The 17406-nt window shown below is 40.1% G+C and overlaps 1 protein-coding gene across 2 annotated transcripts in view; it reads left to right on the top strand.

The window, feature by feature from the left end:
• GABBR2 (gamma-aminobutyric acid type B receptor subunit 2) overlaps positions 1-17406 on the top strand; it is a 505163-nt gene that overhangs the window by 315720 nt on the left and 172037 nt on the right. For both annotated transcript variants that reach the window (XM_086609138.1, XM_086609140.1), the window contains exon 10: positions 15344-15424. In XM_086609138.1, coding sequence (XP_086465264.1) covers positions 15344-15424 — 81 coding nt within the window. The remainder of the gene's footprint in view (positions 1-15343; positions 15425-17406) is intronic.

Below are 17406 nucleotides of genomic sequence, written 5' to 3' on the forward strand. Positions count from 1 at the left end.
CAACTCGGGGCACACTACACAGGAAAGAAATAACCCAAGTGATGCAGCAGGTTGACAAGGTCTCAATACCAGTTGCAGAAGTGAGAATTGCTTTCACCCTGGTTGCGTGTGTTGCAACACTGTTATCCTCTACCGGTAGCTCAGGTACAAAAAGCATCTGCAGAAACTGTCCATCTCCTGGAACAGGCTAGGGAAGTTATAGAATATTTTCCATTTAAGCAAGAAACTTTAATTTCTAGGAATATATCCGTTGCTACGTGCCAGAAATTACTCAGCAGAGCAGGGCAAAGCAAGCTACAGTTCAGCCTTGGTGCCGTACATGGGAAACAGGGATGCTGCCAGACAGCAGTGCTCTCCAGTGAACAGCATGATTGAAAAGGAGCCAGCAGCTCCTCTTGCAGCAAGGCCAGAGCAGAGGAGGATGGCACAGGAGCACTGTTCTGTTCAGCAGCTGTGTTTTCCCCCATGTTTACACCTGCTACTGATGCAGTGAGGAGTAACGTGGTCTAGCTGGGTGAAAAAAGTGATTTAAGCAGGGTGGGCTTTTCGCACAGGCAAACCCTGCTTAGCATGTGTTGTGGCGTGCAACACGTGCCATAAATCCTGGCCCTTTTGTTGTCCCTTCTCTTTCCGGGACATCTCCATTCCTCTGAGAAAGTCAGGAGGTGCTAGATGCTGAGACGGTAACATTGTTGAGGTGAGGAGGGCATCAGGAATAAGGAAAAGACTGTAGCTGAAATTTGGGGGGCTCCAGGTTTCCAAAGATGTAAGTGAGGATCCAGGCGCTGATCTCACAGAAGAAGCATGACTCCTTCTCTAGGTTATGTTTCACATTTCTGGCTGCTACATGCTCATGAATTTTCACCTTTATTGTCTTACATCCCGTTGTTTCTGCTTAAATCAAAGTTATTTAAATCTAGAAACAAGAGATTTGTGCTAGATTTTTCTGTACCTACCCAAAACACAGGAAGGCAAGACAACATTTTTACATCTTACACTGAAAAGCAATTAATTAGAGCATTTGACTGGCATTGCTGGTCCCACTAATCTGTAAAGGCTATTGCAGAAGTAATTCTGTACAAGAAGGTGAAGAGACAAAAACTGTACCTAAGTTCAGGTTGTCTTTCTCTAATAGTTTTGTACTGAGGTTCTTTAAATTGGGGAGGGGATTAAAGATTTATGGTCAAATAGATAAACTACTTGCTTTTTGTAATTCTGCTAACTATATAAAACATGTGACATAGATTATGACTCTGCTTCTTTCAATCTTTTTTTCTCCCTGAAATGTTCTATGATTTAAATTTCCATTGAATGCTGTAACTAGTGAGGGATTGGTAGCAATTGCTTGGATACATATGCACTGAAATATGTACTCACTACAAGTAAAATTTAAATCCCCTACTCACAGTTTAATCACTGTGGTTTTGACTTTCAAAATTGTCACAATTAAAGCTTGTGGGACAATTGACTTTTGTAGACAGCTTATAGTAATATTTTGCTAACAGTTTCAAGGGAAAATTTTTCGAAACATTTTTTTTCTTGAAACTGTTTTTGGCATTTTCTGCTTCCAGAGTTCCTCTTGCTCTCATACTTCAAACAAACCTCATCTTGCTTTATTTATTGTGCATCTACAACTTTAACACTATCTCAGGCAAAAGGTAAAACATTATACTAGAACAGGAAGACAAATATCCCTCACGTTTGAAACACTAGAATTTTTCAAGTTCTGATTCCAGTTGTAAAGAAAAACTGATAACATTAGTTTTGTGCAGTGGTTTTCCAGAGTTTTATGCATCTATAGAGGTTATTTAATCTAGTCTTTTATGCCCAGCCAATTGTAAAGTCTCTGCTATTCTTCACTGTCATACTGCAACACAGTGATACATGAGAAAAAATGCATACTTCTGCTTTTCTAGTTTTAATCAGCTTTTCAAGGATTTTTGCTTTATATTATATTTCATTCCTACGGGCATAAATCCTGTCCACTTGTAACAAGTTAATGTTCAAACTAGAATCGTCGTTGCTGTATGCTATCATTTTACTGAGCAGAATTAGATTCTTTCAAACTATGAGTGTTTTGTGAAACTGTTTTTTCTCAGTATCTAAAATATCAGGTTTGATTCTGGAAACTCTTAGATGAGCGTATTTAATGTTATGCACAAAAACAAAGCTTTGCTTATGCATAAAAGCTTGTGTGCTCTGCCTGTGCTTTGCCAGGCAACTTTATTCCAGAGCTGTCTGTCAGGTGTATTATATAACTGCTCTATATTAATTATTAAATACTTTATTATTTAGAGTAATTATAATTTAATAGCTGTAGCTTTCCATTGGAGTTTTTTTTCTCTTAATACAGACCTGTTTTCTGTAGCTATTCAAACTCCAGATGAAGAAACAAAACAAAACAAAAAAAAATTAACTGTCACAATGATATATAATATATTTTAGGAAAATTTTAAAGCAATCATTAAAGATAAAATCAGGGACTACCACTTCAAAACTCTTCTTTGTATCTTAATCAGTCTTCTACACCACCTTCTTTGCTCTTAGTAAAATACATGTTGTACCTAATTAGTATTGAGATTACTGTTGGCTCTTTTTCCTCTTTTCTGTTTTTTCCAGTGGATTAATAGTACAAAGAGATTACTCAAAACAGGTTAAAGCAAGTAGAGGGCCACTGAAGTGGCAGGAAAATGGAGTTATTTCTCTGGAACTTTGACTTTTAACAAGTTCCAGTTGGAGTATGTTTCTTTCCTCTTGAATACAAGACCAGCTCACAGGTTAAAAAAACCACAATCTAACCAAACCAAAATAGTTTCCTGAATGATCTTTCTTTTGCAAATATTATTGAGTTTTTTCCTGTGAGTTTTAACAGCATTAGAGTTTAAAGGAAAAATAAAGTAATTATGATAAAAGTGGTGATAAATTTTGGAATTCAAGACTAGAATGCATTCTCCTAAAATGTGCTCGTAGGAACTGAAGAAAATCAAACAGTTCTACCAACATGAAAAATGTGTATCAGGGTGGGTTAAATTCCAATTTGACTGTTCCTATCATCTTACATTTCAAAACTGTTTTAGCCTCATCCTGACATACAATTCACATAGACTTACATCAAAAATTAAGAGTGTCAAATGGAAATTCATAAAGTGAGAAGTATCACTGTAAGGGCCTATTGGGCTGGACTGGTACACAGAACATTTCCAACACTGGTTTTTGAAAACCCACCACTTCTTTTATAGATCAGCAGTCTCACGTGAGGAGATCCCTCTCCTGGATCTATCACTTAGAGCCTGTGAGAACTGAGTAAGGCATGGTGATTTTTTCTAGCTTCTGATATTTCACATAGAGATTTCATACCTTCTGCTGCCGTAGGGCGTGGGGCTGCACCACCTCACCACCTGCACCCCTTGGCCAGAGCCCCAGGCTTTAGGTTCCTCACACACGTGCTTATGGTCTCACAGCACCTGTCCTCGTGGTGGGCACCCCAAACTTTCCAAACTTCTCAGGTAGCCTCTTGAAGGTCAAAATGACCTTCAAGGAAAGAAACAGACTTTGACGAGGAACTTCCCAGCAGCCTCTTCTGCTTGCAAAAACACTCAAAGCAGCTCTCCCAAACACACTTTTCTCACCCTATGAATCCTGATATTCTTGAGTTAGATGGGCGTCCTAAAATTGTGTAACATTTCTTGTTTTCTCACTCCCTGGTGTCCCATCCCTAAATGTTGCAGTGACAAGCTGTCGTGGTTTAGGCGGATCCAGCAACTTAACTCCACACAGCCGCTCTCTCACTCCTCCCCCCAGTGAAGTGGAGAGGAGAAAAATATAATAAAAGGACTGAGGGTCAAGACAAGAACAGAGAGGGAGCACTCACCAACTATGGTCCCAAGCAAAACAGACTCGGTTTGGGAATAAAGCAATTCAATTTATTAACAGTTACTTGAAAGTATAAAGAGGAACATTGTCACTTGAAATAATAAAAAGAAACGTTAACAGTTACTTGAGAGGATAAAGAGAAACAAAAGCCAGATCTTAAAAACAAAACCTTCCTCCCCCTTTTCCTTTTCTTCCTGGCTCTACCTCCTTCCCCAGCAGTGCAGGCAGACAGGGAATGGGGGAGTGCAGGTCAGTTCATCCATGTTGTTACTGCCGCTCCTTTTCTTAAAGGAGGAGGAGTGCTTACACCATTTTCCCTTGCTCCAGTGGATCCCCTACTCACGAGGCAATCTATAGACTTCTCCAGTGTGAGTCCTACCCACAGGATGCAATCCTTCCCCATTGGATTGCTCCAGTGCGGGCTTTTACCACAGTCACGGATTCGTAGGGAATTGCCACCCGCTCCGGCGTGGATCGTCCCACGGACTTTAGATGCGTCTCTACCTTGTCATGCGTGCCATGCTCCACGACCTCTTTCAGGCTTAGGCATCTCTTCTTTAACGTGGGCTTCTCCACAGGCTGCGAGTGGGTCTCTGCTCCACCAAGTCCGTCCTGGCTGCAGGGGAGCTGCCTGCCGTCTCGCCACCGGTTGCAGGGGAAACTCAGCTCTGGCACGCCTCATCCTATTCCATCTTCACTGACCTGGTGTCTGTGTGGCTGTTTCTCTCAGATCTTAGTCCTCTCTGGGTGAACTCAGCCCAGCAGGCACCCTGGGAGCAGGTCGCTCTCCGAGTTCCCCAGGCGGCTCCGCCGCGGCCATCCTCAGTGGGTGGCGCTGGCCTGGCACTTGCAGCCACCTGGCCGGGAGCCGGGGAGCGGAGGCAGTGCCCTCCTTCCCTCTCCTGCTCCTGGGCAAAGCACCTTTTCCGGTTCCTTTGTCCCAACTTAAATAGGTCAATTCGCAGAGATGCTGATTGGCTCAACCCTGGCCTGAGGGGATGGGAGTCTGATCTGGTGGCCAGAGACAGGTCGGACCCTGTTTCGAAATCAGGGAAGTCACAGGGAGCAAAACCCCTCTCCTGCCACCAGAACCCCTTTACATCAACCCATCACACAAGCCCAGCCTTGATGGGGAGTGAACCTCCCTGAGGACAGGGAAATACAATCTGTGATCCCACGGGGCTCTAAGCCCAGAGCCAGGCTGCTGCATGGGGAGCTGATTGTTGGGAGGGCTAGAGCTTGAAGAGGCTCAATGTCTGTGGCTTTTGATGGCTCTTTGAATGACAGCTCTTTTGTTCATCTCAACAGTGGAAGCTGGAGGAGTGATCTAGGGGGGTAACACTACTTAGGTGCCTTTATAGTCTCCCCTATATCTCATCGAGGGATCGCTTGTAGATGCAGGTTGTTACACAAGTGGGCTCTTTGTTGTGCTAGTTTTTCTTCTGGAATGCTTTCCCTACTCTTCCTGAATATAACTGGAATAAACCAGCCTATGTGAGTCAAAACTGGCAGTTACTGTACAAATTACAAGACAGAAAAGAGCATAGAGTTTGCAGCTTTGTATAAACGTGTTCAACGTAGCCTCAGATACCTTATTTTGTATCTTAGGATGAGGGCAGTGGGAATTCTGCCTTTGCATTTGACCCTGAACCATGAAGAAGATATTTGAAGCGCTTTACGTGCTGCATTGTTTCCACAGGCCGCCCGGTGTGACGGCGAGAGTGGCTGTTCAAGGACATGGCAAACAGTTCAGCTCCAACACTCGTAATACGCACAACAGCTGTGGCTCTCCTCCCATCTTGGGCATGGTATTTTCATTTCCGTCATGTTATGCGGTTAAGTTTGGTGATGGTATAAATCAGGAAGGGCCACCCAACCCTCAGAAGGAGGGACTGTGTCGTGCAGCCTGTTCTGTGTGTCGGAGCAGCCCCCGAAAACGCAGCGGTGGAGACTTGGCGGCACTGCTCAGGTCAGCTGAAGCTGACCGCAGAGCGGGGCTGCTGTCAATGGCCGTGCTGCGTGTCACCACGCTGACAAGAAGAGCCTCTCTGGGGAAACAGGTAACCTTCCAAGGTGTTCTGAGTAACTGGTTTGGGTTTGTTTGGTTTTTTTATTTGTCTTCTCAACTGCAAAAAAATAAGCGATACTCCACATTGAATTGAATTTAGAATTTCAGTTAGATAAGTAATGGGTTTAGGTAAGTGCAGTGAAACATTTTTTTCAGGCATCAATGAGAAAAGTCATCTTAAATGCTAGAATATTACCAGAGGAGGAGAAGATCACCCTGATCTTCTGTCTGCTTCAACTAGAGTGTGCAGCTGGGCTGGAGTCAGGATCATGCAGGTCTCCCGGGCTGTCTTTCCTGTCAGGACATCCCCTGGTGGTGGCCTGTCACATCTTCTCTCAGGTTTGTATGGAAAGCTTAAATGCTGAGCCAGCAGATGGAAGCCGGGATTAGGCTACTGGTGTGAGTGTCTCGTTTTTCAGCTACAGATGAACTTTAACCTGATGAGTCAGAAAAGACTGACAGCAGTACTATTCCCAGTCATTTCTTCCCTAAATGACATTGCTTGGTGAATTTTACTGAAGTTCATGAGTAACTTTTGGGTTAACTAAAAAAAAAAAAGTTCTCTGGTAATTTGATAATGACTCAAATCTTTCTTTTGCCAGACTCTCTTGATAGTACACACTGCCAGCTCAGACTCAGTTTCCAGGGCACCAGAGAGATAACAGTTGCATTTATTCCCCTTGTGTAAGAGATCTGATCTGCTGCTCTGTTGTCTTGGGTTTCCTTGGAAGACTCATAGATTGTCAAAATGGACACACTGACATCCTATGGTTTGCTGTCCCTTATCTTTGAATTAGTAGTGACTTGGTATATCTTGAATTGTGCCTCATGGTCTCTGACGTTTCAGCACTCTGATATCAAGCTCAAGAGACAATAAAACATGACCACAGCCTCTCTCACTGGCACCTCCACCTCCTGCACAGTCCTGGCTTCAGTTGTCCCTCTCCCAGAGAGACTCTGACAGACGGAGCTGCTGCTGGGCCCTGGACTGCGGCCATGGGGGACTTCTCTGCAGATCAGTGGCATCCATCTACAAACCTGTCACTGCCTGGATGGCCCTTCAAACCTGGGAAGCTCCTGGGAGGTCTCCTGGGAAGCCAGCCCAAGCCTGTGTGTCTGCACAGGTTGATTTCCTAGCACAGCTGCTGTAGAAAATGGACTAGTATGTGAGAGTAAAGGTACTTAAAGGCACACAACAATCAGTAAAGTTGTGTTGTTATTTAATAATTGAGAAAATTCCTTCTCCTGGTGACTGTCTGAAGTTTTACACAGTCAATGCCATTTCCCATTGTAAATGCTGAGTCAAGAAAAGCATATTGGTTTTGGACTCTGCTAGGAAGATGTGATTCCAAATGATAACTGAAATAACTGTCACTTTTTGTTTGTAGACCATGTTACATTTAGATAAATATTAATATTAAAAATATTAAAAAGCATGTTTATTTACACTCTGAGGTACGGTTTGACTTCAAAGAATAATTTACTTTGACAAATAAACTCTCAGAATGATGAGAATTTTTGTTCTCTGAAAAGTTAATCAAATCATAAAAGATGACAAACAGTAGAAAAGGGAAACCCTTAGCTGGATTGAGATGTTTCAGTTATTGCACGTGTGTATCCTAAAATATAATCATACCATACCTATTTGAATATTTGTTCGTATTTATTAACTTCCTTAATGGAATTAAAGGTAATTAGACTTACTGACATATGTTTCAGTGGTTATACAGTTTGATTATGATTCTCATTTAAGATTTCATGCTAGAAGTATTAAAACAAAAAAAAAAAGTGTGATCTCGTATATAACCTCATTTAAAACTATCAAGCTATTTATTAAGCATCCTAAATAATTTCTTTTTAGAAGACTTAATATAAGCTCTGTACACTTGCTTCACCACACCAGTCACTATACTTCATAGATAATGTACCTTAATTATTGTATATTTGTTTACAACTTTCTCAGTTTCCTGACTGAAAGGTATAATGATGGTGTTAATTCAGATTTTAAGTAATTGTTTGAAACTAAAAGTCATTAATTTTTATTTCATTGTATAGTTCTGTGATACCTCATATACAAATACCTAAGATATTAAGGATAATAAATCCACATGACCTCTACTACTTAATTTCTATGCAGAGCTAAAAGCCAGTCTAACAAGCAAAATAGTAATTTTTTGTAAAATTAAAAGGTGATTTTTTAAATGTAAAATGTAAATCCATGTAAAATCCAGAAGGTAAAAACAAAGGTTAAAAAGAATCGGTAAAATTCATTTGTATAAGCTTTTAAAAATGCAGATGCTTGAACTTTTTATGGAAAAATCTTCTTGGGCAGTAAAACAACTAGATTTTTTATGGGTTTGGGATACTTAATAACATTTTATGTGCTGCTTGCTTACTTGTTTGCTGTGCCTTGTTGCTTAAATACCATTACTAACGTAGTGAAATAAGCCCAGGGTTAAGACTTCTTAGCTTCTATCCAGATTCTAAGGCTGACATACGCTGTTTGGCCTTTGACTGGTTTAACCTTTCTGTCTGTTTTGCTTTATGAATGAATGAAAGATAGGACTTGAGAACTGGCTATGAAGAGTAATTATCACTTGCTATATATATAGCTTTCATAACTCAGGATTTCCTGTATATTGTGTGCACTGGAATCCAGGATTTATGAAATAAAACACCAGACAAGAACTTCAAGTGAAGGGAATAGTTATGCAGGAGTTAAAGATGAAGATAATATTTCTTTGGGCAAAGCAGATTTTAATTCTAATTACAAGGGTAAAACCTGTGGTAATTCAAATCCTTGCAAAGGTAGTATATTTTTCTTCCTGGATTCTTTCTTTTCTGGCAGCTTCTGCTAAAGAATAATCTTCTATCTGACCTGACATTTTCTTCCTTATTTGAACTGTGATTCTTAATCTCAGCATTTCTGTCTTTAAACAAATAAATGGTTGCCTACAAGTGGATAGAAATTCATGAAAAAGACTTTGCTCATTCATTATTTATAAGCTTCTCTTGTGTTTTGTTTTGTTTTTTTTTAATTGGAAACTTTCAGCGTCTATTGGTTATTGCTGATACGTGATAAGGATAACTGAAAAGCTTCCCAGTCTTGTTTGACAAGGATATATTATGAAAGCTAAGATAACATTAATTTGCTAAGAGTTTCTACAGGATCCACAACATGAAATGTTTCTGTATTTATTCTGCAGGAAATTAACTTCCATGACGCTTGGTTTAATTCAGTAATGTAAGGGCATTTAGAACGGCATTTACAGCTTTGGTTATTTTGTGAAGCAGCTTTCAAAATGAGTGAGACAAAGGTGAGATAGGTTAGAAGAGACTTTGCAGGCAGTTTGCACAAGACTTACTGACATATGGGAAATGTTCTCAGACTTGCCATCATTTTGCAGTCTTCAGCTTAGGTTTTTTACTGCTTGTGTTTGGCCCATCTTCTTTCCTGGGACTTGTTCTCTGAATATCTTTGGTCACAGGGTTGCTGTCGCTCAGTGTGGCACATTAGCTCTTCAGGAGCCTTCACAGTAGGCAGTAGAGGGAATGAGAAAGAAGATCTAAGACCCGTCAGTGAGAAATGATTTCTAGGTGACTGACTGTTTAAAGAAAAACATTCACTCTTTAAAAGGGAATGTGACCAGAAGCCAAATTGGAAAAAGGCAAGCCTCAGGGCACATAATTTAATGTGTCCATGCACCTTTTGCCCTGGCTCTGGACTGAACCTGTCAACGAGTTATCAATAGCTTGTGAATGGTGAACTTTCAGATAGGTTAGATATGTCTTTGAAAGTGGAGTACTTGTGCGGTGGCATGATTTTTGATTCATATCTAGGGGATTGATTTAAAATTTGAAATTAAATCTTTCCAAATTTAAGTGCCATTCTCTTCCTAAGGATCTTTAAGCATTTCAGGTGTGTATGGTCCATACTCAGTTTCACCTGTTGTCGGCCACTTGGGCATTTTCCAAAATTCTTCTGAGATCTGATGACTAAATATTTCCCATAGCCACCAGCAGTCCTGTTGAGCTGTGATGCATGGATGAGGAAAAATCATAGAATCATAGAATGATTTGGGTTGGAAGGGACCTTAAAGATCATCTAGTTCCAACCCCCCTGCCATGGGCAGGGACACCTTCCACTAGATCAGGTTGCCCAAAACCTCAACCAACCTGGCCTTGAACACTTCCAGGGATGGGGCATCCACAACTTCTCTGGGCAACCTGTTCCAGTGCCTCAACACCCTCAGTGAAGAATTTCTTTCTTCTATTTAAATCTACTCTTTTTCAGTTCAAAGCCGTTACCCCTTGTCCTATCACTACACACCCTTGTAAAAAGTCCCTCTCCAGCTTTCCTAGCAAAAAATTTCTTGCAAAATGTGCAAGAGCTAAATGTTTCTGTTGTAGGACAAGGTTTAATAATATTGGATCCTGAGAGAGCTGCTAAGTGCTGAATATGCAGCAAGATTTTCTAATGTGCAAAGCATCTAATCACTTCCACTGAATTATGACAGTTAAGCAAGAGGGGCAGCTGACAAAGAGTGGGAGAAGGGATTGTTAAACTAATGTCAGAGGAAAGTTTTCGGGGAGTAGAGTGGTAATTTCTTGAGTGGAGAAGCAGGAGGAGCTATACAAAGAAATTTTGGAAAACTTTTCAAGGAGAAGGAGACATGGAGGCGGCACCCTGTGCAGTGACATTTTTTCAGGACAAACTAAGACCTAAATATTGTGTATGCTTTCAGCTATAGGTTATGTCTTTTTTTGCTGCTTCTAAGTTGAGAATAGCGTGACTGTCCTTTAGATGAGAAACCTCAGTAACTCTTAGTTTATCTGAAGAATGGTCCATAGCAAGTTTTTTAAATTTACTTCAAAATTTACTTTATATTTGTTGGAAAGTGAATCCTCATCACTTGCACGTTTGTCTTTGTAGTTTGCATGGAATTCTAACTTTATAAAAAAGCTACAGTGACTTAACAAAGTATTAATAGTGTCAAGCAGCCATTACAGTAAGCCATTTAGAGGTTTGAGGTCCTTAATCTTAATTTACAACCATGTGGTTTGGATATCACAGTAGTGTTAGGGCAGACCTGTTAATTCATCTTTGTTCTGGTGGCCTAGAAAACTTTTTTTACATCAGTATAACCAACTAGACACGTAGGAGTTCATGAATGCATTCACTTATCAATATACATCTTTGTGTAACTTTGTAGGTGTCCTGGTTTCAGCTGGGACAGTTAGTTCTTCTTTTTAGCAGCTAGAAGAGCTCTGTGTTTTGGTTTTAGCCTGGGACTCATTATGAAAAGAATGCTGACAGCGCACTGATATTTATAGTTGGCACTGAGACCTCAAGGACTTTTCAGCTTCTCATGTTTTACCAGTGTGCAGGTGCACGGGAGGCTGAGGGGGGAGCGTGGCCAGGACAATACTGTGTTATTTCAGAGTGCCTTTGCTATTATAAGTATGAATTATACTGGTGATTATTCTAGTGTAAACATTTTTATATTGACTTAACTGCATCACCACTAGGGTTATCTGTACCATTTCAGTCAGACTGACATACTTGAAGGTGCTACAAGCTTTAGATATAGACAAAGTTTTGGCATCATTAGGAGATAGCCAGCATTGTCTACATAGAGGAAAACAAAGGAAATCCATCTGTCCCGTCTCTTAACGCATTGCAAGTGGTTTCTGTCATCCTAAACATCTCTCAGTAGAAATTATCTTCGTAAGGTGTGATTAAGTACACTTACAAAAATGTAGTGGAAATGGAAATTATGACATGGTTAAAGGAACTGAAACTAAGCATAGTCTCATCTGGAAATTCTCAGTGTAAGTGGATAACAGTTGTACTGGCAATCATAATACTGTGGTGCATTTTGGTAAGCTTGTTTTACTCAGCTGATGTCAGTTGCAGGATTATGTTTGCTTTTATTCGACAAGAACATGTAACTACCTGCTGTGCAATTTAGAATCTATTGTATTAACTTTGTGAAATGTGACCAGATTTATTCAGTGGTAGTGTGTCAACTGGTCTGCAGTTTCTTAAAGTGGGCTATAAAATTCTGTATTAAAACATGTAGAAGAAAACATTTTAATTCATCTTTAAGAGTAGTTCAGTTCTTTGTTGGCAGAAGGCTTTCATCTTGGCCACATAAGTAATCTATTCTGTGACAATTAGTTAATCACAAGGATTAGTTGTTTGTAGTTCTGTTGGATAAGCATAATTTTCAGGCACATATTTATGGGATGGTTTTCTTTGGGTTGGTTAGTTTTCTTACTTTTCTGTTCCTATGTGAAAGAACAGCTGCAGTTTCAAGTTCTAAAATCCCACCGCTCTTGTCAAGGTATTGACAAACATCTCACAGAACAAGTGTATTTTCCCTCATATTTTCCTTCTGCATTTTAACCTGGGCAGGGAGGTTTCAATACAATCTCTCTATCATGAGTGTGGAAAGATCAAGTTGAAAATAATGAAAACACCACAGAAAGAAGCCAACATCATATTTTGACTACTGTGCAAACCACTTTGTTGGTGTGTTTATTTGAAGGAGTTCCACTTCCTCCTGTTCTTTCGTTGTTGAACACACAGAGATTTTGACAGATAGGAGCTCCATTATACAGACTGTATACTGACTTGAATAATTCAGAATTTCCAAAGGGAACTTGAAGGAACAGCATATAGAAAAGTAGAGCCTTTAGCTGCAGTTCCAGCCTCAGCTATGTTGGTCTATGCACGAAAGCAAAGAGCCATAGTGCTACCTCCTTGTTTCCCTTCATTAACATTTGGAGGTGACTTTGTCACTGATCAGCCCTTGTGCTTGGGGAACTGAAAAACCAACAGCTGTAGTTGTACTCCTTGCTGGGAGTACAAAAGAGCACAAAGACTGCTTGTGTCTCCCCCTCAGCACCCCTGTCATCATACTATGAAACAGATAATATATTCTTCCTCCTAGTAAAAAGATGATTTACGTCCCTCAAAGACTGCTTTCCACAATTGTAACTACTTTGAAATATCATTCTGGCTTTTCTTGACTTCAGTAAACCTTGGCGTGTGCTCTATGAACTGTCTTTTCCCATTTGTAAGGGACGAGGCATTGATAATGTGGTTCCTAGGTACTAAATGCTTTTTTCCCCACACTCTTGGGTTTCTAAGTCCAGAAAAGTCTCACTCGTCAGCTCAGTCTGCCATGGAAGTTTGTTTCTCTGAATAGCTCTACCAAGCTCCAATCCTACAAGGGCTAGCTCCTGGTACCCATGCTAGCTAGTTGCAGGCTGCCTCATCTACCTTGTACTACGTTGTGGTTACCATCATAGGCACATTCTCAGCGTTAATTTATCTGTAAAAGAAGCCGTGTAAGAATTTATAAATGTGGAAAAGGAATGGCATTGTATGTCACATGAAGCAGTCACAGAAGTTTCTCAGTGGCAGTACCTTAATCAGTTAGACCACAGATTTACACTCTCTTTTGTGTATGCTTTCCCACCTGTTATGTGCTTCTCACATCTAATTTAGTCCCACTAAGCGCTCCATATAGAAACGTTTGTGGAGCAATTACTCTTTGTGTGGAGCAAATTCTCTTCGTTGTTCATCAGAGCTATGAGGTTTTAGCCTGTTGCTGTAAAGTTCTGGCTAGACCAACACTGAGGTGCATCCTCCCCATTTGGTATAAGTACATGCTGTGGACTATCTGCCATCTAATGGGCAAATTGTATGTCTCAGTATGCATTCTGGTGTTTGCCTCTTTTCAATCTTGGTTGTGTTTTGATGTTTTAGATCTACAGGTAATAGCTGTCATGGTGCAAATACAGATGGAAGTGAATTGGTTCTGGTTTTAGCAGTAACCATTTTAGCTTTTAGATGACTACTAGGAAGATTTTATTGTTAAGACTGTCAAAGATTTATGCATATATCTATTTCACAGAGAATTTTCAGCCGGTGACAGAAAGTATAAACTTATATTTACTCCTAAGAGCATGTAATGCTGCATGGATGTTTTTTGTGAGACCGCTGCTGAAGACCAGGGGATCGTGTATTTATTCCAAGCTAGTCTTAGGGCCCACAAGTGGATCATACTCATGTGGAAGGCAAATCAGTTTTCAGAACTGCAGACTGCAGCTTTTGATGAGGGTATATCAAACGCCTAGGTATCTCTGCCAGATTTGCAGCCCAGTCTACAATTCTGCATGAACAATTTTAACAATAAGAATTGTTGTTTATATAAGGAAAACTTTCGCCTCCTGTGAGCTCTCAAATTAGTATTAATCAGCCTGTAGATTTAACTAAAATGGAGCTAGCTGCTCCATTCAACAGAGCTGAACAGGCACAATCACTTTGAGTGAAAAAGGAGAAAAGGTTAATGTGGAGCTGTTGGGTGAAATACAGTCTTTTCAAAATTGCCATCTCGTTCAAGATCAGCAGCTCCCAAAATCAGTGTCACAAATAGGGTCATGAGCTCAGAATTTAAATGTAAATTGGGTTGTGCATGCCCAGACATAGAGGCCTGAAAGGAAATTTTTGGCTCTGCTGAGCCAGCTCGTCAAAGACAACTTTACCCAATGTGCCTGTGGTTTATACGTCTCCGATCAAAATGTAAAAGTTTTAGTGTAAAATAGTGATAATTTAGTAAGTTCCTACACTTCTAAGCCATACCAAAAACCCAATAGAAATAGCAGAGATTAATCAATGCCAGGTGTTATCAAAAGAGTGGGACAAACGTGTGCCAGAGTTCAAGCTCCAGTGGCCAAACAAATTTAAGTTCCTATATCCGCGTTACTCTACTCCATTAGAAGGCCAGGTATGTGACAATAGCCCCAAAACAGCAGATGAGAGTAACAGTAAAATTTTAGCTCAAGTGCACTTTGGCTTTAATTATATAGCATAGTATGTTTTGTAGTCAGGGTACTAATGAACTGCTAATTCCCAGGCAGAATAGGAGATTAGATTCCCAGCATATCTATTAACTAGCCAGTCTACTCCATATGGGCTGGAGCCTGCCACTATGACTCCCCTGGGAAATACTTGACTAAGCAAGATGTCCTTGTTGTTGAAATGAGAGTGGAATGTGTGATTTAGCCGTGTCTGTTCTCCCAGCAAAATGTCCTGCTTGGAGTGAGCCGGTAAGTAAGTGTGTGATCTTTAAGCCGGAGATGTCTGTGCCCAATAACAACAATTCCCTGGTTATGTAAATGAGTTCTTTAAAATACTTTGTGTTTCTTTGAAGAATCAGAAATATTTATTTTAATGATGTTAGCTGTCTGGCATCCTGCTTTAATAATTCATGCACTTCAGGCACATTTCTTTTCCTTTTGACGTACTGTCAAAAAAGAAGGCAAAATCGGTTAAATAATTGAGAACATGTGAACTGCCATAAACCATCACTCTTGTTTGTTTCTCTGCAGAAAGAAAGGAAGTGAAGGTAGGAGAGTACAATGCTGTGGCTGACACACTGGAAATAATCAACAACAGCATCAGGTTCCAAGGTAGGAGAGAAAGCTGAAAAGAGGTACAAGAATGACATGGATAGCTGTATGTAGTTTGTAAGACTGCATACTGTTAAAGAACTGGTTTAAGATTTTTAGTATCAAAAAGCTATGACACTATGTAAAGAGAAAGCGAACTGAGCTGTGCTTAAAAAAAGTATTAGGAGAATCCTGAATAGAAAATCCCAATGTTTCAATATGATATAGTTGTTTTTCATTCTAGCGACCAGGACAAATTCAGATTTATATGTGTACATAAATGTTCTTTGATATTTCAAAACAAGCTGCAGATATGTCTTCTATTTCATCCCCACTGATCAATAATGTTCTAATTTCATCCCCGTTTCCCGCTCCCCCAGTTCATCTCACCTGAGGAATGCTCTCGTGTGCTGTGTTTGCACACGCAAGAAGCAGGTGGTTGTTTTTCTTTGGGAGGTGTCTCTTAGGCAGTTAGAAAATAGAATTTCAAAACACCAAGGCTAGCTTTAAGTTGGCCCATGAGAAACAGGGCCAGAGAGGGTGTTCAGCCCAGCAGCACTCCTGAGGTCCACAGCGGACAGATAGCCTGTGTCGCTGTATCTTCTTTCCATTTTTTATCCTGTGCTGCTCCTAAATTAACGTGGGGACTTCCTCTGCCCTCACAGCAGTTGGAGTGCAGGCATACCCACAGCTTTCTGAGCACGTGATCATGGCAGCCAGATGTCAGCTAAAATGAGTTTTAAGGGTTTCTCCTGTTGAATATAGGCATATACATTATTTTTAAAGCTAATAATTAAGATTTAATCTTAAACTCTGCTATGGTGCGATTCGGTAAAGGGAAGCAAAGTCAACTTCATGAGATCTGTGTGGATTCCCCTAGGAGAGGTGAATGAGTATCAAGCTGCTGTATCCCATGCTTTACTACACCTGCCTCCAGTGTCCCAACATCCAAGGTTTGCATGAGCATGACGGGAGTTTCACTGCAGTGATCTAATCCATGTCTGCTTATCCATCTGCTGCAGCTTTCCACCTTTCCTTTTGGTATCCTTCACAGGACTTAAAAGAGCACAGCTACGTGCACTGCTCACATCTGTCTGGAGAATGAGACTTTGGAAATGAAGAGTGCAGAATCTGTTTCAGTTGCCAAAGTCTGGAATGCAGCAGATTATTTTTGCTGCAAGGAGGAACTGATTATGTAGTGGAATACTGATTCAATACCATTAATTTCCAGAGAACACATGCAGGATGAACAAAGTAACAGGAGACAGGTTTTGTTCATAACTCCATGCCTTTATGGGCAGTAGACAATGGGAGAAATTCTCTGAGTTTTTTTTCAGGATCAGACTCCTAGTTTTTGTTCTGACCACATCTGACGTTCCTTTCACCTGTAGCCTGTCTTGTATTTGTCTTAAGATGCATTATGTGACCCACAGTGAACCTTCTCCATTTACTCACCTTAGCTTTTTGTTGAGGCAGTCATATATTCAATGTGAAGGACACTGTTGTTACGTCTTCCATGCAGTACAAAAAAATTAGTAACTTTAAGAATCTGAAATGAAGAGTAGTAAATATAGTTCTGTTTAAATCATTGCGTAAAATTGCACACAAGAGAATAATAATAAAAATAATAATAATAATTCATGATATTAGAAGCAATAGAATTGAATAACCATTGCACAAATAGGAAAATACATTTTATAGAATCACTGGTTGTTTATTTTTAATAAATACAAATCATCAATATACTCTTTGTATTTTAGAGCAACATGGGGGTTTTTGTTTACTATTGGTTCTTTGAATTCAGGCATGTGCTTTATTGTATTTTTGACTTGTTACTTGTTGCCTAATTTTGTGAACTATCAAGCACTGTAAAGGCATGCTCTGAGATGGTAAAGGGAAAAGGGGAAAATCTCAGGTACTTTTCTCCAGTATCAAATCAGCAAATGATCCCTTGACTGAGGCTTTACTGTGATCACGTGAAAGGAATTTTTTTTGCAGAAATG

This window comes from Tauraco erythrolophus, chromosome 3, assembly GCF_009769465.1.
Source record: "Tauraco erythrolophus isolate bTauEry1 chromosome 3, bTauEry1.pri, whole genome shotgun sequence".
Classification (NCBI taxonomy): domain Eukaryota; kingdom Metazoa; phylum Chordata; class Aves; order Musophagiformes; family Musophagidae; genus Tauraco; species Tauraco erythrolophus.